This window comes from Asterias amurensis, chromosome 3, assembly GCF_032118995.1.
Source record: "Asterias amurensis chromosome 3, ASM3211899v1".
Classification (NCBI taxonomy): Eukaryota; Metazoa; Echinodermata; class Asteroidea; order Forcipulatida; family Asteriidae; genus Asterias; species Asterias amurensis.
Genome location: NC_092650.1, coordinates 5,270,860 through 5,292,782, shown reverse-complemented (window position 1 = coordinate 5,292,782; position 21,923 = coordinate 5,270,860). Strand labels below are relative to the sequence as shown.

Here is a 21,923-nt window from a genome sequence, read left to right as displayed (position 1 = left end):
CATATGGACACGCGTCTGGGAACCAGACGTCTTATTCCCAGACGCGTGTCCATGTTTTGTACACAAAGCACGGATCAAGTGTTTTTTTATTCTAGGACAAACGTGTGCAGATAATTCTCCACGTTTGTCCTGTGAGAAAAATAATATGCACACGCTTGTCACGTGTCGTGTCTTCGCGATGCGTTCGGCAGAGTTCGGGGACAATCAGCATTTGTAGTGCAGTGGTAAAACGGAGTAGTTGGTGACTGAATTACGGTAAGAATTTATCATTTTTAACAATTTTTGAGATTGCGGAGTGGATTCTCTGGTCGTCTCCTCGGACATTGAGATTTATCAAAGGACACATGACATACAGCCTAATTTTGGCGAGATTAAAATTTTAAAAAAGAGAGATTTGTGATTCCCAAGACTCATTGAACCATGATTGAACCATCATCGTTTTACGTGTGAGAGACATAAACCTATGAGGTTACGGGAGACGATAGCCGGACGAAACTGAAATAATTCTAGGAGTAATGTTATCCCAACTAGCTAGGCGTGACTGTGTGAGGGAAAAGATTGGTATTGCAGATAGGGCAGACGTGAATCCTACTTCACAGGCAATGAAGATATTGCCTTGATGCCCACTGGTCATTGCCTTGGTGCAATTTAAACGCTCACCGTAGAAATTGACACAGTAGAAATTGACAATTTCCTCATTAGGCTGTCCTTCACCACAAGAGAAAATGCCTCAAAGTACCCTTGCCCTTTTAAAAATGAAGCATACAGGCCCAATATACTAGGGATAGGCTTTGCCTTTGGTTACACTACATAATAAGGCAGTAGGATTTATCGTCTTTTCAAATAGTTGCGATATGGATAAAGTAACCCTCCTTCAGTGTCCTCCTGACGGCGGGGAGGGTAACTTTATACCACTTAGGGCCCTACTTAGAAGTTAGACTTACTTACACTTTACATACAGGAGGGTTACGTTATCGTAACTACTTTTCAAAAAAACTATTTCATTCATGTAAAAACTAAAACTAAACCTTTACAGTTACATGTACCTTCATTTTAGGCCTACTGACACTTGAATAAGTGTGGGTTTAATGAAATAAAATAACACAACAAATTAAAATTTTCACGAATTAGATGCAGCGATGAAATTTCCGAAATAAAGAAATGTGTCCACACTTACTGTCGATTTGACCACCAGTGTTGAAGCTTTCGTCTTCCCCAGGTAACGGCATGATCATGCACGATAGTGTCCCGGACACTTTGACAGCTTTGAAACAAATTTACATAAAAGAAATGCAATTTTGCACTGGTTTTCCTTCCCCTGCTTTTATAATAAAACATCCACCCACATCCTCACGTTGAATGGTGGTTTTGTTACCGGTGGTTTGTTGTCGTATGCACACACGCACTGGATGGCCTGGGCATCGTTTCGGGGGGACACTCACGTACCCACGTCAGGTGACTATACGTCCATACGCCCCTACGACTATTTTATGAAACGTTTTTTGGCATGCTGCACCTGTTTTCTCAGATTGTGGGCGGGGGCATGTGGGAGGGGTAAGCAATTAAGTGATCAATTTTTTGTTTGTTTTATACAATGGAACTGCCCACCACGAAACTAATAATACATGTAAATTATAATTCTCACCTCATAACTATATTATGTGGGTTTCATGGGGCTGAACAAAAAGGGTCTGGTCATTCTATGAACAATAAGAGTCTAAAAAAGGTCCCTTACAAACCTCAGCTGACCAATATCAGCACTTTTCCTTTTTTTTTATTTTTAAAAAGAACATGTCAGAATGTATAGGAAAACTACACTAGACTTTAAGAATGGAAGCCTCCACAGACTGACCATCAGCACTGAGCGCCTGCTTTGGTCACATGCTTTCTTAATTTATTTTACAGCTTCCCTTTCCCCCGTTTCTGTACATTTATTTTTGTCATTTTTATTCTGTTTCAGAGGATAGATTTTTCGCAGTGGTCTTAATGTTATTCTTGCAACTGAAAATAGTGATAATCAGCAAATCCGGGCCTTCATATTATTGTTTTCGTAAAGGCGCATAGTACGAAAGAAAAGCCAATCAAAAACGAAGTAGAAATTGTGTTAAATATTAATGAAGTGCGAGTGTAAACAGCTATAAAGGTAACTTACGGATCAGCCAAATTCGGCCCTTCCATGATGGCATATAACACAGCCCAACTAAAAAAAATGAAGGTTTTAATATCAGATAACCTCTTGGAAATGTGGGCGCTTTTCCCCATTTCTTTCAAAGGCATAATTTGTGCATACATGTAGATTTGAATATTATAGCATGTCCTGGCTTTCACTTTTATCCCATTTTTATGATAAAAATGGATCATCCCTGTATTTCCTCTTCTCAAAATGTAATTTTTCAAGATAGCTGCTTCGCCAAGGGCCATGATTTAAGTCGAAGCTTGTAGTCCCATAGGACAGGAGAAAGTCGTAAGAACAAGACTGCAGACCAACAATGGACAAGGACGATGAGAAAATAATGATGAAAATGTAATAAAAACTATCAGCAATAACGAGCAAACGACCTGCAACTATATTGCTAAGCTACCCAGTCATTCAGCAGACAGAAAACAAATTTTTGACCACATGGGCTTCCTACAGCAAATTTCATTGCACAAAAATGTCAGTTTTATCTTAATTTTGACAGCATGTATTTTTTCATGTATCACTGGCAAAATAACACCAACAGAAATACACACACATTATTTTACTAAAAATGTCAACTTCACAAATTTTGTTCGCACAAGCCCCCTCACAAGGTCAAAAATACTTCATAGTGGAAAATTCAGAAAAGACGAAAAAACAAACTACAGAAAAAAACAACTACAGAAATTGTGATTTGTTTTTCTTAGAAAAGTGACTATTTATTACTTCGTGCTACATAGCAGCACAGTTATGTGCCGAAAAATACATTAGATCATTTCACGGGCACAGTAATTATGCCACAAGATACTTAAAAATTCAGACAGGAAAAAAATACTTATTTTGTCCAGCAAAAATATGGGACCTCCTGCATAAAAAAATTATAATACCATACTTTTGGTGCCAAGATTTGTAGGAAATAAGCCATTAAGTCACACTTGTCTGCATGTCAACAACAATCAGACAGAAGTGCAGAACATGGCTCATTCGTTTTATAACAACAATTCTTTTAAGTAACTAGTTGTAGGCCCTACATCAATCAATATGAATTAAGCTTCCAATTCAACAATCTGTATTGTAATTCGTCTGAGTAGTTTCAGATCTGGTTTTCTACTTTCACAGACATTTCAAAAAAGACTTTTTCTTAGAACCTGGCAAATGGAGTAAAACTGAATTTACTTTGAACATCAAATAGTATGAATTAGGCTTCCAATTCAGCAATCTGTATTGTAATTTGTCTCAGTCGTTTCAGATTTGGTTTTCTACTTTCAGAGAGATTTAAAAAAGACATTTTTCTTAAGAACCTGACAAATGGAGTAAAACTTACTTTGAAAAGACAATTGGTTTTCAATATGCCTTTATATGAACAGAACTTTTTAAACTTCTTTTGAATCTCAAATACTGAAGACTAACCCTGCATTTAAAGGGACTATTATTTATTGTCAATTCATAATTATTGGTAGAGGCCCACCAAACTGATGATACAGCAGGCATGACAATCTTTGTTAAAGCTTACAGAAATATTTAAAATTCTTGTTAAAAATATTTAAAATCTATCAACAGCACTAGTCACTATATATGAGAAAAAAAGAGACAATTGCAGTGAATCAAAAAGGAAGATGTAATTTGTTTTAACTCAATAAAAAAAATTGCGGTGGCTGTTTATATTTTCTGCAACACTATTACCAAAACAAAAGTCACGGTCACTTCTATACAAACATTTTTTTTTACACCTGCAAAATATACAAAATAAGAATTCAGTTTACAAAACGGTATACAAATAGGTTAGAATAATCCATTACATAGACATAAAAATAAGAATTTGTTAAATAAAAAAACTTAAAAAAAAAAACTGTTAAAATGAGCATACATGTGTACATCTAAAAGGAAACTACACTATTAGAGGTTTTTATTGTATTCACTTTTTTAATATTTTGTAATCTTAGTACACGAGGGAGGCCTTGTCGACGCTGTCCAACTTGGAGGAGGTTCGTGGGGCCATACGGCAGATTGTTAAGGCCAAGATGATGATGATGACTCCCAGGATGGCCATGACCGAACCCATCATCCACTCAAAGTAAGAACTGGTTGAGTTGAACACCTCCAGGGTATTGAGGTCGCTGGTGTGCTGCTTGGGGATCTTCACTTCTGCAAAGGGAAAAAACAAATATTGACTTTGATTAAAGGCATTGAACACTATTGGTAATTACTCAAAATAATTGTTCAGCATTAAAAAAATACTTGGTAACAGGAAATGGAGAGCTGTTGATAAGATAAAACTTTGTGAGAAATAGCTGCCTTTTGAAGTAAGGTAGTTTGAGCGAAAGGGGTAATTTCTCACTGAAATATTTTATTCTGATAAAGACTTCAAGCCTGAAGCCTTTTTTGGCATCTTTCTTAAAGTCCACAAATATGTGCAAAAAGGGTGTTTTTCTTTCATAATTCTTTTGCAAATTCGATGACCAATTGAGTCATAATTTTAGTTATTTTATGCAAAATGGTACAACATCATACGAACTTGAGACTAAAACATAAATCGCCCTCACTTTCCCCAGAAATGCTATTTCCTCAAATAGATGAAAAATGTAGTCACACCCTTTTAGCAAGACAGGGCCGCATGCCACTAGTTATTCGATTATGCTAACGATCTCAGGCCTTGCTCTAAAGCTTTTTGTTAAGCAGCCAACCGGGCTAATAAACTTTGGGTTTAACTTGCCCCTAGGAGAAGCTTAAGTAAAGGAATGTTACAGAGCTGGTAAGAAACAAAAATCATGAAGATCACAGATTTACGTAAAAATTACACGGTCTAATGATGATGACAGTTGAAAATATTCCTTGAAATATTTCTGTCTGAAATGTCATATTTGATGAGAAATAAATAATCTAACTTCGCGTTTGGAGTTTATCACTCAGTGAGCGTTTTATTCATTTTTATTATGGCATCGATGCAATGCAAAATTTGTAATCTGTTTTTCACTGTTCTCTCGTGACCCAGATGGCCGGCCGATCGATCTCAAACTTCTACAGGTTTGTCAGTTTATGTATATGGTGGATTAGATAAAGTGCTTACACTGCCAGCAACTGTTTTGTTAGCAAAAACAAATTCTGTAATGTTCCTTTAAGAGTGTTTTGTCATAATGTATATTTTTGATGCATTAATGGTAGCAATCACAACGAGTATCTATAGTCAAATAAAGCTACACCCAATCACTCTAAAATAAATTTACACATTTACAAATTCTAGTATTCACATCTGAATGGAAGAAATATGAGCATTTTAAATAAGTGGCTTGCCCAGTTTTGAGAAGTCCACATGACAAGTTGAGAGGTGGTGTTTATTATAACACCCCTTACCAATATTCTGCCTTTTCATTGGTTTAGAGCGCGTCACATGATATGTCTTAGTTTTACTAGACGACGGCTGTGTGATAGTGCATCGGTTTGCCGTGCGCTAGTCTGAAGACTATCACTCGGTGATCCCCAGAGCAATCTATTTTCCCTCGGCTTCGCCTCGGGAAAATAGACTGCTCCAGGGATCATTTCGGGAGTCATAGTTTTAACCATAGCACTCGAAGCAGTCAATATTTGTTTACTAGCCTGCAGCAGTTTGTACGAGACAATATACGTTGAACTAGTGTTAAGAGTGAGCCATAATGTAACCCTGGAATAAGACGTACCTTCTTCACAGATGATACCAGTGAAGTTGCTTGGGCAGGCACATGAGAATCCCTCGTCATTGTCAGCGCAGACACCTCCGTTCTTGCAAAGACATTCCTCTGAAAACCACAAACAAGGCAATTGTTAAGTGAAAATTCTTGAGGTTTGGCATGTACTCCTGGCGCATAGAAAGAGACAGTCCAGCATGTGAGAAAGAAGTGTTTTTAAAGCTGGGGATGCTGAGGTGCTTTGTAACACAAAACCGTTTTTGTTTTTGTTTTTTCATCACTACTTTTAAGATCAGATACAACTTTTGTTCCTTAAATCCAAGATTGCGCTCAGAATTTTTTTGAAAGCCAGTGTTGTAGCCACGGTGGGCAGTGCTGGGCGGGTCTGCCCAGAACTAACAAATTTTGCCCATATACACCGTGCTGCCCAGCACAGATTTGCCCCAGATTTTGCTTATCAGCAATGATGGCCCCATATCTAAACATAATAATTTGTTGTTGAACCGCTCCGTTGGTGGACTTAAAATGTTGAGAACCATGTGCCGTCTTTAACCAAAATATTAAAGGCAGTGGACACTATTGGTAATTACTCAAAATAACTGTTAGCATAAAAAGTTGATAGAAAAACACATTGTGAGAAATGGCTCCCATTGAAGTGACGTAGTTTTAGAGAAAGAAGTAATTTTCAACGAATTTGATTTCGAGACCTCAGATTTAGAATTCGAGGTCTCGAAATCAAGCACCTGAAAGCTTACAACTTCATGTGACAAGGGTGTTTTTTCTTTCTGTATTAATTATCTCCGACTTCCATGACCGATTGAGCTCAAATTTTCACAGGTTTGTTATTTTGTGCATATGTTGAGATACACCAATTGATTAGACCGGTCTTTGACAATTACCAATAGTGTACAGTGTCTTTAAACCAAACCAGCAAAACAGTGTCATTACAGGGTCACATTTAATACAAAGTTAAAATAATGTTTTACCTTGATTTGCATCTCTTCTTCTCCTTTGGGTCGCTGTAGAAAAAGGGGGAAAAAAATTAAAAGAATTGTCAAAATATGCACAAGATAGGGTATGACGTTAAGCTGAACATTTCTACAAAACACTCCAATAAAAAAAATTTAAAAAATAATAAAAACAGCCAATAATTAAAAGCCTACACTTTAAAGTGGTACCCCCCCCCCACCCTCCCACCCTCTCAAATGAATCATGTCTTAAAGGACATTATTGTTATTGGTTTATTAAAAAACCTTCACACTTGCCAGCCAGAGGCGTTTAAAATTAGAGCATAAGAAAATATACTAGAAAAACATTTAGATATAAAAAATATTTATTTAAAATACAAGATATTCAAACACTAAAATACAAAAATACTTTCCACCTCTTGCTAAAAACTCTGTTAAGTGCTACTATTAATTTGATACTTTAAAAGATGATATAGAAGCACGAAAAAACCCAGTTGCACTACAAGAGCATGCAGCAAAAGGCAAGAAGACATGAAGGGAATTGTACCTTTGGTTTTGTCACTCATAATACAAATGTATGCAGAATATTTCATTTAAGAAGGTGGTAGAGTTTATGAGATATCAACCCAAAATCCAGCATTCTTCTCTAAGCAGGAAGAATGATCCGTAATTGGAATAAACAATATGAGAAATGTACCCGACAGTAACGTTTCCCAAATTCAAACTTTCGGGGGATAAAAACTTATATCTTTTACCATATACACTTTTGATTCTCTATACTGTATACCATGAAACTGCTGTACTTATTTCAAGTCAGTTTTTATTGCCATTCATCTTAGGAGTGCCCAGGTCAAAATTCCAGTTGAACGTGGGTCAACTGGTTCAACTGGATAGTGACCAAACATGTCCATTTTCCATTTTAACCAACTGGTTTGGACTAGGTTTAACTGTGTTCAACTGAGTTTAAATTATAAACCAGTTGGTTTCTGTCCATTTTCCATATTACACCAACTGGTTTTAACTGTGTTTAACTAGTTTATCAAATGGTTTCAACTAGTTCCAGTTAAACCCAGTTTTTTTGTCCTGGATGGTTTAAAAAAAAAAAAACATCTATCAACCCCAATTGGGAGCAAATATGAGGACCGAGTTCATTTACTGTAATCTGTGAAACTATCACCGGAGGTTTACTTACGAAGACAAAGGTACTCGATGGGATTACTGCGGTAATAGCAATCCTGGCTGACAGGGCAAGGAGAGCTGGAGCAGGGATTGACTGTGGCTGTAAGAACAGAAACAGATAATGTTTACACCATCAAACCAGTACTATTTCATAACCTTTTTGTCTTCATGTAACCACGGAGGAAGGAAGAGAATGAGCTCGAACGACCCGCAAAACCGCAGAATAACAAAAGAATACCCCGACAAAGCCCCTGTCTGACCAGTGGAAAAAGATAGGAGACCTCCAGCTGGACGGCCGATTAACGAGCGGGATTAGATCTCTTTGTACAGAACCCGTGGTACGGCCTCTCTGCACCGTTGCCTTTGTGTAAAGTTGAATCATTGGAGACAAGAATTATGAGTACACACGTTTTCATAAACCGTTTGTGGTGTTTACATGGAAATATCATGGCATATTTTTACATTTTTTTTTGCAACTTTCCGGTCACTAGCGGTGGATCAAAATTTGGGTACCAGCACACGAGGGTGGTTGGTATTCAATTGTGTCCATCGTTTAGGTGTCCAGTAGCATCCAAAAATGTTATCGCGTCTCAAAAAAATTCATTTTTCCTCTATTATATCCATACGACATACAGAACCAAGTGCGCACAAGCAAACTAACATACGCCAGGTCGCCCATTGTTTGTGTAAGGTATGTGGGTGATTAAGAGGTGTCGTTAAACGACTGCGGTACCACGGGTTCGACTTTTGAAGTCCCTTCATTCGAACTCCTCTTCTTTCTTCTTCCATGGGTAACTGACAAAAAAATTATATTAACCGAAATAAACCAGTCCATATGTGCTTTATAACACACCTCAGTCTTAAATGTGAAATAAGAAAAGAAATTTAGAAAAGAAAGGAAGATCTTTTAGTAGTGCTGTTCAGGGCTCACTTCAAGAGAGGGCGCTGTAACCAGTGGAAAATTAAATGACTAGTGCCCGATCGGGCACTAATTCCCCCAATACTTGCGCACACGATCACTAGACTATATAAAAGACAATGAAAATACAACCATTGATAATATGCAATGATAATAACCCCCAAGTTAAAAAAAAAAGTGGTCAGTTTCAAAATGTCAAATGTGAAACACAAACTTACATGCAGCGTTGACAGTGATCAAAAAGGAGCAAGTGTTCTGGTTGCCGGCAGAGTCGGAGAAGGTGTACGTGACTGGTGTTTCTCCCTCGGAAAACGATTGTCCAGGCTGATGGGTCCTGGAGGTGGAAACGGCTCCACTGTTGTCGGTTGCAGTTGGCTCGACCCAGGACAAGGCCACCGAGGTGCTGCCCGTGGCAAGAGTTCCAACCTGATTAGCTGGGCAACCACTAATAACTGGTGCTTGACTGTCCACTGTTCGAGGAATAAAAATATAGTTTATAAACTAATCGAATAGAGAAATAGACGTTTAGAGCGACAACCCTTATCCAACTGCAATGTAAGAAAACTGAACTCTAAAGCGCAAAGCATGAAAGCAAGTGAGCTTGAAAACTTGAGTATTAACATTTATCTTTAGTTTTAAAATCCCTTCTCTACAATCTGGTGCATTATTACATGGTTATACATGTATCTCCATTTCTTTTAGAGTTTGAACTTTAAAAAAAAACCCACAAAAAGCAACCAGAATTCCGTGTAAGAACAGAGAAATCACATCCTTGATCAAAACATGTGCCGCAAAGGTTTGTTTTTCTTGGCGTTGTTTTTAAAGGCAGACTTTCAGTCAACCCTCCTTCTCAAGACTGTTATAAACAAGCTCAGATTATAAAGAGTACATGTACATGAATCTCATCTCTACAGCATATTCCTTTGTTTTGATGTCCTCTTATAACGACAGTCTTGTTATAGACGATCTGACCTAGAGTTTACATTCAAACCACCCTGTTGACCAAACACTGTATACGTCGTGTTTCGTCGGGCGAAACGACGCAGAGTCATGGTAAGACTGCACACATTTTCTAGCTGGCTGCCAAAACACAAAGGTTTTGCTTGGCAGTATGCGGTATGAAGCAGAGGTCACATCGTCTATACCGAAGTTATTTGTCCAGTCCCAGCGTTCCTAACTAGAGTATACACTGTAACTACTGTATATAACTGTTTATGAAAACCCTTATTCATAGAGTTTAACAATAATGTAGGTGCAAATATTAAAATAAAGCTTTTAAGCCGTGGCCAAATCAAGTTGTCTTTGGTCAATAATGAGATTATCAAAGAGCTCTTACCAACTACGCTAATTGAAAAAGTGCACGTAGCCTCGTTTCCAGATCCATCTCGAGCCACATAGGAAGCTACCACAGAGCCAACACCCATAGTATGTGGAGAGCCAACGCTACCAGACACCACGGGCGTTACGCCAGAGTTGTCCACTGCTGTGGGCGTTGGGAAGTCAATGCTGGCAGTAGCAGTTGGACCGTTGACGTAGGAGACGATGTTGTCAGGGCAGTTGGTGAAGACTGGATCGGTAGTATCACCGGCTGCGAATGACAAATGGGAAAGGTTAAGTTTTAGAGCGATACTTAAAGGAATGTAATCTCCATAAAATATTTAGATTTTTTGTTTTCTTCCATTGAGCTGTGTACAAATTGTACCTGCAGGAAGTCCAGGCTCTGTGGCTCTTTTGTTAACATGGGGTGTCACAGGTCACATTCTCTATTGATTCACTACTATTATTAGTTATTGATTACTACTAATGTAACCAGGGCCCAATTTCATAGTAGCTGCTTAAGCACAATATTTTGCTTAAGCAAAAAAATGTTTGCTTAGTCAAATCAGATTATCGACCAAGACTCCACTCAATTGTTATGCTAAGTAAACAACAGCTAAATACCCTGGTCACAAGCAATGTACTTGGCATGAAATTTTTGCCAGTAACATGTGTAAAATATGCGAGCTATTTTCGTGCTTAAGCAAATTTGTTGCTTAAGCAGCTCTATGAAATTGGCCCCTGGCAATCGGACCTACCCTCAGAAACGGTCACGACAAAGTTGCAGTTGGCTTCATTTCCAGTTGAATCCCTGAAGATGTAGCTGACTACGGTGGGGCCAAGTGGGAAGGCTGTGTTGGGGGCATGGGACCTGGCAACTGTTGGTGTCAAACCGTCGCCATCGGTGGCCGTTGGCTCAACCCAGTTGACGGTGGCAGATGTTGTGCCGGGAGCTACAGTGATGGTAGTGTCTGATGGACAGTTGCTGATGACTGGTGGGGTCATATCAGTTGGTGTTGTTCCAGCTAGACATATTCAAGAGATCGTAAAACCGTTTCCTAGGTGTTAAACTGCGTTCATACATTGTTAATAATCTCCTCTAATTCACAGAGCAGTCTCTTAGTTTTCATCTTTTTTACCGAAAGGAATAACCTTTGGCCATCTTGTATAGGGCAGGCAGTATGCGCATTTAAAGGCAATGAACACTAATGGTAATTACTCAAAATTATTATTGGCATAAAACCTTACTTGGTAACGAGTAATGGAGAGGTTGATAGAATAAAACATTGTGAGATGCGGCTCCCTCTGAAGTAACTAAGTTTTCGAGAAGGAAGTTATTTTCCACAAATTTGTTTTTGAGACCTCAGAATTAGATTTTGAGGTCTCGAGCTAGGTCAAAAGGGTGTCTTTTTTTTTCATTATTAACTCGCAACTACAAATGTTTACAGGTTTGTTACTTCATGGATATGTTGAGATACACCAAGTGAGAAGACTGGTCTTTGACAATAACCAATAGTGTCCGGTGTTTTAAACGCATACATCAATGAAGAACGCAGCGTTCCCGGCTTGTTTTGCTCTTTTTTACATGATGCACAGAAAACATTGTCAAAAACTTGGTCGTAAAATGTAGAAAGATGTGGTAAGGTGGTAAAACTATTAAGGACTAAGAGTGCGTGAATAACACGTTTGCGCAGACCGTACCACGAAGAACAAAGGAACATGCTTCAATGGTTTGGAAGGGACATGCTTCAATGGTTTGGAGAGGATTTTATGTGCTGGGGCTTGGGCTTATTTGCATTTTTATGAATGGAGGAACTTTCCATTTTATTTAAAGGGTGGTTCAGACCGTATTAAATGGAACATAATACAGGGTGAGTCTCTCCTCCTACGGCTTCATATAATTACAATTACATGTATGTATATGTCAGGTAAGTACCTTAAAGACAGTGTACACTATTGGTAATTGTCAAAGATCAGTCTTCTCATTTGGTGTATCTCAACATATGCATGAAATAACAAACCTGTGAAAATTTGAGCTCAATCGGTCATCGGAGTGGCAAGATAACTATGAAAGAAAATAACGCCCTTGTAACACGAAGTTGTGTGCGTTTAGATGGTTGACTTCGAGACCTCAAGTTCTAAACTTGAGGTCTCGAAATCAAATTGGTGGAAAATTACTCCTTTCTTCAAAACTACATGTAGGTTACTTCGAGGGAGCTGTTTCTCACAATGTTTGATACCACCAACCTCTCCCCATTACTCATTACAAAGTAAGGTTTTATGCCAATAATTATTTTGAGTAATTACCAATAGTGTCCACTATCTTTAACATAGTTTGAAGTTATTTGTAATAAAATCAAAATTAAAAAATGTAACAGCTTTTCAACTTACGTTGGACTGCAACAGTGAATGTACACGAGTCAAAGTTGCCAGCGGTGTCATAGAAAATATAGGTGACCCTGGTGACAGAATTGACGGGAAACGAAGCTGGAGGCACGTGGGACTGAGCCAACCCGGGTGTTTGCCCGCTGTTGTCCACAGCGGTTGGCTCAGCCCAGGACACAGAGGCAGATCCAGTGTTAGTGTTAACGACTTGATTTTCAGGGCAGTTAGAGATGACTGGTGCTGTCCCGTCTGGCATATTTGGGCCTGTTTAAAAAAACAAAACAAAAAATGACAAAAGTTTTAATTGCCTTGATTTTAAGGAAAAAAATACAACTTTTTTAAAGCGCCCTTAACTATGACTAATACTTGGAAACTGGAAATATTGCTTTTGTTAATGTCCGCTTTTTTCAAGCATTACTTAAATTATCAAATATAAAAGGAATGTAATTAAGAGCACATTTAACAGAGATTTGCACACTAACAACAATAGTGGATTAGCACAAAATATAAAATAATGAGCTTGACGCTCTGTTTTCTCCTTATTTAATAGTGGGGTGCACACTATAGAGGAAGTCGTTTTCACAGTTTGACTGGAATACCACATTCAGAACATTGGGAATAATGTCAGGATCAAATTTCTTAGAGAGTTGAAGCATTTTACACAATATTCAATAAGACGTTTATTCCATTACTCTTTTTGGAAAACAGTACAATATCAACATTTATCAGTAATTAATAAGGTAACAAAATTGTTATATTACTATTAAAGCAAAATAGTTAACAACTAGGAAATTACTGTATTTAGGAGACGGACGAGACCACGAGGCTGTTAGAGTAAGCCAAGGCTTGTAGAAAACAGCCTTGTACTCAGACAGACAAACAAACAAACAAACAGCAAAGACAGACAAGACGAACAATACCCACATACATACATGTAGTATACTTAATCATATTAGGCATTTATAAAGCACCACTACATCAAGAACGCAGCGCATTAGTTTGATAGAGAGTCAGATTCCCTGATTGGAAGTGTCGTGGCCGAGCGGTTAAGATTACCGAATTCAAACTCTGGTGTTTCTGATCAGCAGAGTGTGGGTTCGAATCCCCAGCCGTGACACTTGTGTCCTTGAGCAAGACACTTGACCATTGCTTCGTCCTTCGGAAGGGACGTAAAGCCGTTGGTCCCATGTGTTGTGTAACGCATGTGAAAGAACCCAGTGCACTTATCGAAAAGAGAAGGGGTTCGCCCCGGTGTTCCTGGCTGTGGCTGCTTATGCGCCGTAGCACCTTGTAAACCCTTATAAGGTGCTAACTAATTGGGTCTCAAATTTCATCACTGCAATAACCTATCTTTCTGAAAGTTTGATATTGATATTATTGAGATGGTGAGTGCATTCCAGGTGTGGGGAGCAAGATGGAAGGTGCGACTTGATGCAGACTTAAGACAATACATAATGCAGACTACAATATACTTTGAATTAAAGAACCAGGCTAATTGGCAGTTTCCCTTTGTGAATTACCACTTGAAAGATTAAAAAAGGGGAAACTTACTGTTGATCATGACGACGAATTTGCACTCTGCAGAGTTGCCAGCGGCATCACTGATGGTGTATGTGACGTCAGTTACGCCAAGGGGGAAAAAGGCACCTGGAGTGTGGCTGCGAACAACGGTCAATGGGAGGCTATCATCTGTGGCAGTTGGCTCTACCCATATGGCTTCGGTGCCGCTGCTACCGCTGGGTGCGGTCGCCGATGCACCCATGGGGCAGTTGGAAATGACCGGTGGGGTGTTGTCTGATGGACCTGGGGTGACTGGTACATTATCTGTAGAAAGAAATGAAAGTTTGGTATAAAACAAAATCCCTTCAATATGTTAACAATTAACCTCTGCAAGAGATATACTAATTTTGGTTTTACCCTAACACTGATGTGTGTACGCACTGTCAACTCAGTACTCCCCCCCTCCTAAGGTCTGCATGCTACAGTGCAGGGTTGGGACTTGTTTTAAGTCCCAAAATTGGGTCAATGACATTCCTTTAATTTTTCTCAGCTCCCTGTGGAGTATACAACACCGAGCAACCATACACTCCGAAGGCTTTTACGAACACAACCTCTACCCTCGCAGGTGCATGTACCTATTTATATTCCTGGGTGAAGAGAAGCAATTACAGAAAGTTTCTTGCTCAAGGACACAAGTGCCACAACCTGGACTCAAACCCACCAATTGATGACTTTACCACTTGATGCTTTTAAACACTCGGCCATAAAAAAACTTCAACCTAGTCCCCCCAAAAAACAAACAAAAAAACTTACTGGAGACAGTGACGAAGAAGACACAGCGGGCGTAGTTCTGACTCAGATCTGAGAAGACGTAAGTCACGGGAGTGGCGCCCACAGGGAACTGCTGGCCAGGCTGATGGGAAGCAAAGGTCTGGAAGACCACTCCTGACTCGTCAGTAGCTGTAGGTGCAGTCCAGGTCACAGTGGAGAATGACTGGGTTCCGGCATTGGTGAAGATAGACGCGGGGCAACCGGAAATGACTGGTGCAGTTGTGTCGCCTGTTTGCAAGATAAAAACATGACGATCGATAAAAAGTGGATGGGAAAACTTCTCAAAAATATATGAAGATGCAAAGATTTTTTGTGAAAATTGGATTATACGAGTACAAGTTAAAAGACCCTTTGTAAAAAAATTAATTACCAAAGTATAAATGAGATCATCTCTTTAAGAAAGGTTGTGACCCTGAAGAGAAAAATGTTATTAAAAAAATGAACTTGAGCAAGTTTCCAGAAATTAAAGAAAGGAATTAGTAAAAAAATAAAAGCTATTTTGCTCTGTGTTGGGAGTGGGGGTTTTCTTCTGTAGAACACTTGCGCATACTCACATGTGCCTATCCTGGGGGTCATTTTTGGTGTCAAAATTGTATACAAACATGCACAAAAAAGAGTTGACCCCCGCGCACCAAGAATGACACGCATTGTTCGGAGGTGTGTTCTGTATTGTGTAAGAAGTCAATAGCTCCCCATGCATAACGCGAAACACTATAGGTACGCTGAGGTAATGCGCATGCTTTTAAGCACAGAGAACAGCTATTGTGAAATGATCTGCCTCCTTTTTGAGAGTGTGACGTCATGTGCAATGGGTCTCTACTCACCGATACGGCTGTCACAGGTTGTTCCTCCAAATCCAGTTAGACATTCACACATGAAATAGGTGTTGAAGGACGCACAGTTAGCTCCGTTGCGGCAAGGGTTGCTGGCACAAGGGTCAACACCTACCAAAGAAAAAAGAAGCAAGTATTGCATTGTTTCCATTCTCACATTTGTATTAGATTCCAAGTAAACTTGCACTTCTGATCAAGCATCTTTACAAAACTACCATAGTACTCATTAATAGTAAAAGGTTTAACTGCATTTTAGCCATGAGAAAATATGTACAAAATAGACCAACTTGACAGGGTTTTGAAAGCTCACCCAACATGACACAACTAGCCAAGTTGACACCGCAACGGTTGCGGGTGTCCATTGAATAATGTATTTTATCCCCCGAGAAATAAAATGAATGAACACATACATGTAACACACTGCTAGGGTTGACACGTCCGACAATTCACTATTTTTTTCCCATACATTATTTGTCATTAAAGCCATTGGACGCTTTGGGTAAACAGTATTGTCCAAAGGCCCACACTTCGTGTATCACAACTCATACATAAAATATCAAACCAGTGAAAATGTAGGTTCAATCGGTCATCGCCGTGTCATGACATGTGTTTAGAATAAATATGTAATTCTCGATATCGAGAATTGATAATTGTTTTAAAAATTTCTCAAAAAGTAAAGCATTTCATGGGATCATTTCAAGAGAAATCTTTCACCATTACCTTTTGTAAATCTGTGAACTTTTTGTTTCGTCTGCTCCGGAAGTGTACATGTATAATGGATTTAAAACCACAGCTCCTTTTGGTTTGTAAGCAGTTTGAAACAGCTAGTTCTATGATCTCTAAACTAAGTTATTACCAAAATTATATCAAATCCCACCCATATTTTCCTTTCCTGCCCCACTTTACAAGGATATGATGACCAACTTACTTTCGGTCTGGCAGTTGTGTCCGCTGTAGCCAACTGGGCAAGTACAGAAGTAGTCCACGTCTTGGTCAATGCTGTGGAAGGTGTTAGAGCAAACAGCCCCCTGTCTGCAGGGAGGTCTCTCAGCCTTGTTGCAGATGTCCAACGCTGGAGAATCTCCTGTGAAACCATAGTCACAAGAAGTTGAAACAGTTAAGTTTGTATCACAATAAAGCGTGGTCACACTTGGGAGCCAATCATCAGATTGGCAGTGGACACTATTGGTAATAGTCAAAGACAAGCCTTCATAGTTGGTGTATAACAACATATGCATAAAATAACAAACCTGTGAAAATTAGGGCTCAATCGGTCGACGAACTTGCAAGATAGTAATGAAAGAAAAAACGCCCTTGTCACACGAAGTTGTGTGCGCTGAGATGGTTGATTTCGAGACCTCAAGTTCTAAATCTGACGTCTCGAAATCAAATTCATGGAAAATTACTTCATTCTCGAAAACTATGGCACTTCAGAGGGAGCCGTTTCTCACAATGTTTTATACCACTGCCTTTAAGTGCAAATTATCTTCCAGGGGTTAGTGACAAGAGGCCAACCGAAACACTTATTGGACCTTAAAGACCTTGAATGCATGTTAATTTGTAAATGTTTGTTGCCATCACAGTAGCACCACCCTACTTACACCCATCTTCATCAAACCAGACTAGTGGAGGGTTGGGACTCGTCCTAATTCCTAAGATTAGTCTCAAGTCAAGAAGAGTTTTGTGAAATCGACGGCAGCACATTCTTTTTTTATTTGTTCCCATGACCAAGCACGTTTGTACCCAAGTACGACTATACTCCTCTGGAGGGATGTATTCGTTGGGAATAGATAGAAATTTACTGTTGCGTTTACTTGAGCATTTAATACAAGAACAAAATATAGAAAAAAAGTGTAGGTATCCTCTGAATATAATGTATAACCTACCGGTTTGGATGTTGCAGTTGGATCCAGTGAATCCAGAGGCACAGACGCAAGAGTACTGGGGAATGCTGTTAGTCCCGGTGTTGCTGTTGTAACTGTTGTAGCAGTTGGCTCCGTTGTTGCACGGGGTGTTCTGGCACAGATCCATCTGGGGCTGTTGGGCTACAAATCAACAATAGTAGGATAATGCTTACTTGAAAGTTTTTTTTGTAGTGATAAAAAAGTGAATCAATGTGTGGTGAAGAGGTTTTTAACTAGTGGTTTAAACCCAACGAGGCCTTGTTCTTGACAATTTTACCAAGACGAAGTCGAGGTAAATTATCAAGAACCAGGCCTCGGCGGGTGTAAACCACTAGTTGAAAACCGATTCAACACACTTTGATTCCCATTCATAAATACCTTTTCGGTCAAAAAACATCAACACTTTTTGGTCAAAAAGTAAAATAAATGCAAAAAATATAACGGTTCAATGACACACCTCCAGCTATGAAATGGTAAGGCCCTTAGGTAAACAACTCCTACTAAGGGAATGCTGTGCACGTCGTGCGTATCTGTTTCAGCCGTTGCTTCCGACCAATAGGAATGAAGAAACTGTCTTATAAGCACAGGTGCAAGCTCGCGTGTCACGCCCATGTTTCAACACTTTTTACAGGTCATTAACAAAGGTTTATTTACACCCACGTGACGCGCTCTCCACCAATAGGAATAGCGAAACTGTCTGAAGTATTTATAAATGTTCTTTTTAAAGAATAACAAAATATGTGGTTGGGATGCAAACATTTGCCTATTTAGATTTGCATAACAGTCTTGGAGATATTAGAGTTTTATATTCTGCGACAATGCACGAATAATATGCATTTCAATATTTGTTTTACATAACTCACACAAAGGAAACTCGTCCATCCTTCACTCTAAAAATTCCAACACCCTGAACAACTTTGGACAATATCATGAAGACACCAACCTTGTCAACTGTGACACCAAATTGCCTTATTTGGACAAAGGGCAATTATTTTAGAAACAATGCTTGGAGGCATCCTAGATTTTTTCAATATAACACTCCTACATTCAAGTTTGGAGCTTCACTAGTTGCAGCCGTGAAACACATGGTACAATAAAGTATGAAATGGGGGAAGGTTCCGACAATCAAATTACACGAATATATGTGTTCAGTATATACATGTAAAGTAATTAAAAGTACTTACCTTTTGGTGTGAGACAGTTGGGTCCAACATAATTAGGTGCACACATGCAGATGTAGTTGCTCGAATCAACCGTCAGACAAGTAGCTCCATTCTTACAGGGGAAGCTGTTGCAGGGGTTGGGGTTTGCAACAACCGCTGGGGAAAAAAGAGAAGAGAAAAATGATTATTATTTCCACTGGGCCCTGATTTTACAGAGAGCTTAGATCGATTAAGCTATGTATCAACCTTATTTTCTATCGAGGGTTATGTCATAAAATAAATCAATATTAACAATATTTTGTTTGAATGAGAAATTGCCTCACATCGCAAGGCTGGACGACCACTTCAACCGATTTTGGCTATCAGTTCAAATCGACAGCCTGATGATGCCACATATATACTCCCGGAGCTGAAACAGGGTAACCCTCTTCACAGGTTGTAAGGATGCAGGAATGGGTATCATCCACTAGCGGCCTGGCTGATCCATCCCAACTATTTACAAAGCACTTGTGGTAATTATGGCTACAAGCACATTCGGTGTCATGAGCGGGATTAGACTCAACACTGCTACCGACAACAGCACAGCCTGGGTTTGGTTACAGGCATGCAACTGCCCGTTGAAAAAAAGAAAAAAAAGGAACATTTTCGAGGGCACAACGCAAGTGCGGAGCGAGGCAGCCGAAACACCTAGGGACATGAGACCCACAATGGTACCCCAAAAAAGTTGAGGTTTATTATGCTCTAAGGCGCATTGTTAGCATGTACTAGGCTTATTTTACATTCTTGTAGTTGTACATTGTGGTTGCTTTTTTTATTTAAGCGCCGATCATTTTTTTTTGACGGAATTCCACGGAAAAGTTGCTTGCCTGTGATGAACTAGATTGCTCGGCAAGGGCATACAGATAGAATGTTTGTCCTTTCTCCATTGATGGTAAGTCTGAATCTGTAAAAAAAACATGTAAATTCTACTTACGTGATTCACAGTTCAAGCCGATGTGCGTGTCGGGACAGGCACATGTGTGTGCCCCACAGGATCCTTGGACTGTACTGCAGACGCCATTATTCAAGCAAGGGTTGTTGTCACAAGGGTTTGGTACAGCTGATAAAAAGAAGAAGAATCGGTCATGAATTTTACAAACGCATTGAAATCAACAACTTCTCACAAAAATTATGATACTAAATAGGTGGTTCTTATTAAATGAATTTTACAATAATTTATCAGTGCGTTTTACATTAGTGCCCCCTGGTCATTGGGCTAATAACATCCCTTTAAAGGCAATGAACACTATTGGTACATGTAGTTACTCAGAAATGTTATTAGCATAAAACGTTACTTGGTTACGAGTAGTGGGGAGCGGTTGATAGTATAAAAAACATTGTGAGACACAGCTCCCTCTGAAGTAACGTAGTTCTTGAGAAAGAAGTAATTTTCCACGAATTTTGATTTTGAGACTTCAGAATTAGATTTTGAGGCCCTGACACCAAGCATCTAAAAGCACACAACCCCTGTGTGACAAGGGTTATCTTTCTTTCACTCTATCTTGCTACTTCGACGACCAATTGACCTCAAATTTTTACAGGTTTGATATTGTATGCATACGCTGAGATACACCAAGCGACAAATACCAATAGTGTCCAGTGTCTTTAATCCCTCGCAGGTACCCATTTATACCCCTTGGTGAAAAGAACCTGTTATAGTGAAGTGTATTAATCAAGAACATGGGGGATTTGAACCCTCATCCCAATGACAAAAATCAACAACTTGAAGTTGATGCTGTAAATCGCTTGGCAGTGGTCACCTCCTAAACTAAGCATGCTAGAGAGAAGCAGTTTGTACCGGACTCATCCTGGCTTATCCCTGTATCAAAATTTAAAGGTTTTAAGACAACTTTCACCCTTCTTCAAACCTGAAATGATCAGTAGGTAGGGACTAGGTAAATACATAGGACTTAAAAAAAGTTCTTACAGATTTCGCAGTTGAAGCCCGAGAAGCATGGTGGACACTCGCAGGAGTAAGAGGTGCAGGAGCCTGATGTGGCTGAGCAGACACCGCCGTTTACGCATGGGTTGGGGTTGCAGGCATCACGCTCTGTGGTAACAAAAAAATAACAGTTCCTTGGATTTAGACACAGAACTGACACATCCTACGAACCCCCCCCCCCCCACCCAACAAGCCACTCAAGATGTATGCTCTGTACCCCCCACTGCATGGCCGGCACAAACAAGGTCGTCGGCCGCCAACTGTAACCCCGAGTTGATCGAAAGATTAGTCTCTCCGTATTCTCTGCTCTCCCTGCCTGAGATTCGGAGAATAGCACAAGACAGGAGAGAATGGGAAAAGCTTGTATCCCCCTGCTGTGCAGCCGACTGATGAGCCGACTGATGATGATTATGATGACCAACACTTGAAAACCTCAAAACGGTAATTTCTAACAATTATTACTAAGAATTTCAATATAGTACTTTAGCAGATTCTACAATAATAATATTAATAATAAAAATTTCAATCGGGCCAATCCATCTAGATCATGGCACTCAGCCACGAGAGGCAATGAAAAAACAAATAAACTTGAAGAGCAACAGGAAATGGGCCTTGAACACCCAGCAGGGTGGATATGTGCGCATTACAAGTCTTATTATTATTATTTATTATTATTTATGGGCGAGTTTTTAAGTTTTTTTTTTTTTAATGACGAAACAGTGGCCTGTACTCTGATGCGAGATGATGTTCCACAGTTTCAGGCCAGGTTTCAACCGGCCAATAATGTTCCAGTAATCTCTCTCAGCTCCTAGGAAGTAAACAGTCTGGGCCGCCAGGGGGATTCCGAGGTTTTTTTTTCATTCAAACATTTACAAACACTAACCTTGCAGGTACCCGTTTATACCTCTGGGTTTTAATAAGAGAAGCAATTATACAGAACAGAGCATATTGCTTAAAGTCACCTGGAAGTGGTATTTTTTCAAAATTTGTCACTAGTATATGTGTTTTGATGAGTGGAATGTGAATAAACATATGTTATTTACAAATTTAAGAGAAGACCCCGACCCGAGAGGGCGCTGTTCGTGGCGTCAATCGAGGAAGA

General features: G+C 39.4%; 2 protein-coding genes across 2 annotated transcripts in view; both read right to left on the bottom strand.

Annotated features, from left to right (window-relative positions):
• LOC139934584 (maestro heat-like repeat-containing protein family member 1) overlaps positions 1-1,385 on the bottom strand; it is a 47,219-nt gene extending 45,834 nt beyond the window's left edge. The window contains exon 1 of the mRNA XM_071928863.1: positions 1,178-1,385. Coding sequence (XP_071784964.1) covers positions 1,178-1,235 — 58 coding nt within the window. The 5' untranslated portion in view covers positions 1,236-1,385. The remainder of the gene's footprint in view (positions 1-1,177) is intronic.
• Positions 1,386-2,864: 1,479 nt separating this feature from the next.
• The window catches only part of LOC139934705 (uncharacterized), a 47,728-nt gene continuing 28,669 nt past the window's right edge, over positions 2,865-21,923 (bottom strand). The window contains exons 37-52 of the mRNA XM_071929075.1: positions 20,807-20,929; positions 19,814-19,939; positions 18,862-18,996; positions 17,660-17,818; positions 16,702-16,857; positions 15,765-15,884; positions 14,923-15,168; positions 14,161-14,433; positions 12,616-12,873; positions 10,983-11,249; positions 10,244-10,495; positions 9,126-9,377; positions 8,002-8,088; positions 6,828-6,860; positions 5,854-5,952; positions 2,865-4,324 (exon numbers count right to left, since the gene is read on the bottom strand). Of these exons, the coding sequence (XP_071785176.1) occupies positions 4,119-4,324; positions 5,854-5,952; positions 6,828-6,860; positions 8,002-8,088; positions 9,126-9,377; positions 10,244-10,495; positions 10,983-11,249; positions 12,616-12,873; positions 14,161-14,433; positions 14,923-15,168; positions 15,765-15,884; positions 16,702-16,857; positions 17,660-17,818; positions 18,862-18,996; positions 19,814-19,939; positions 20,807-20,929 (2,792 nt within the window). The 3' untranslated portion in view covers positions 2,865-4,118. The remainder of the gene's footprint in view (positions 4,325-5,853; positions 5,953-6,827; positions 6,861-8,001; positions 8,089-9,125; positions 9,378-10,243; positions 10,496-10,982; positions 11,250-12,615; positions 12,874-14,160; positions 14,434-14,922; positions 15,169-15,764; positions 15,885-16,701; positions 16,858-17,659; positions 17,819-18,861; positions 18,997-19,813; positions 19,940-20,806; positions 20,930-21,923) is intronic.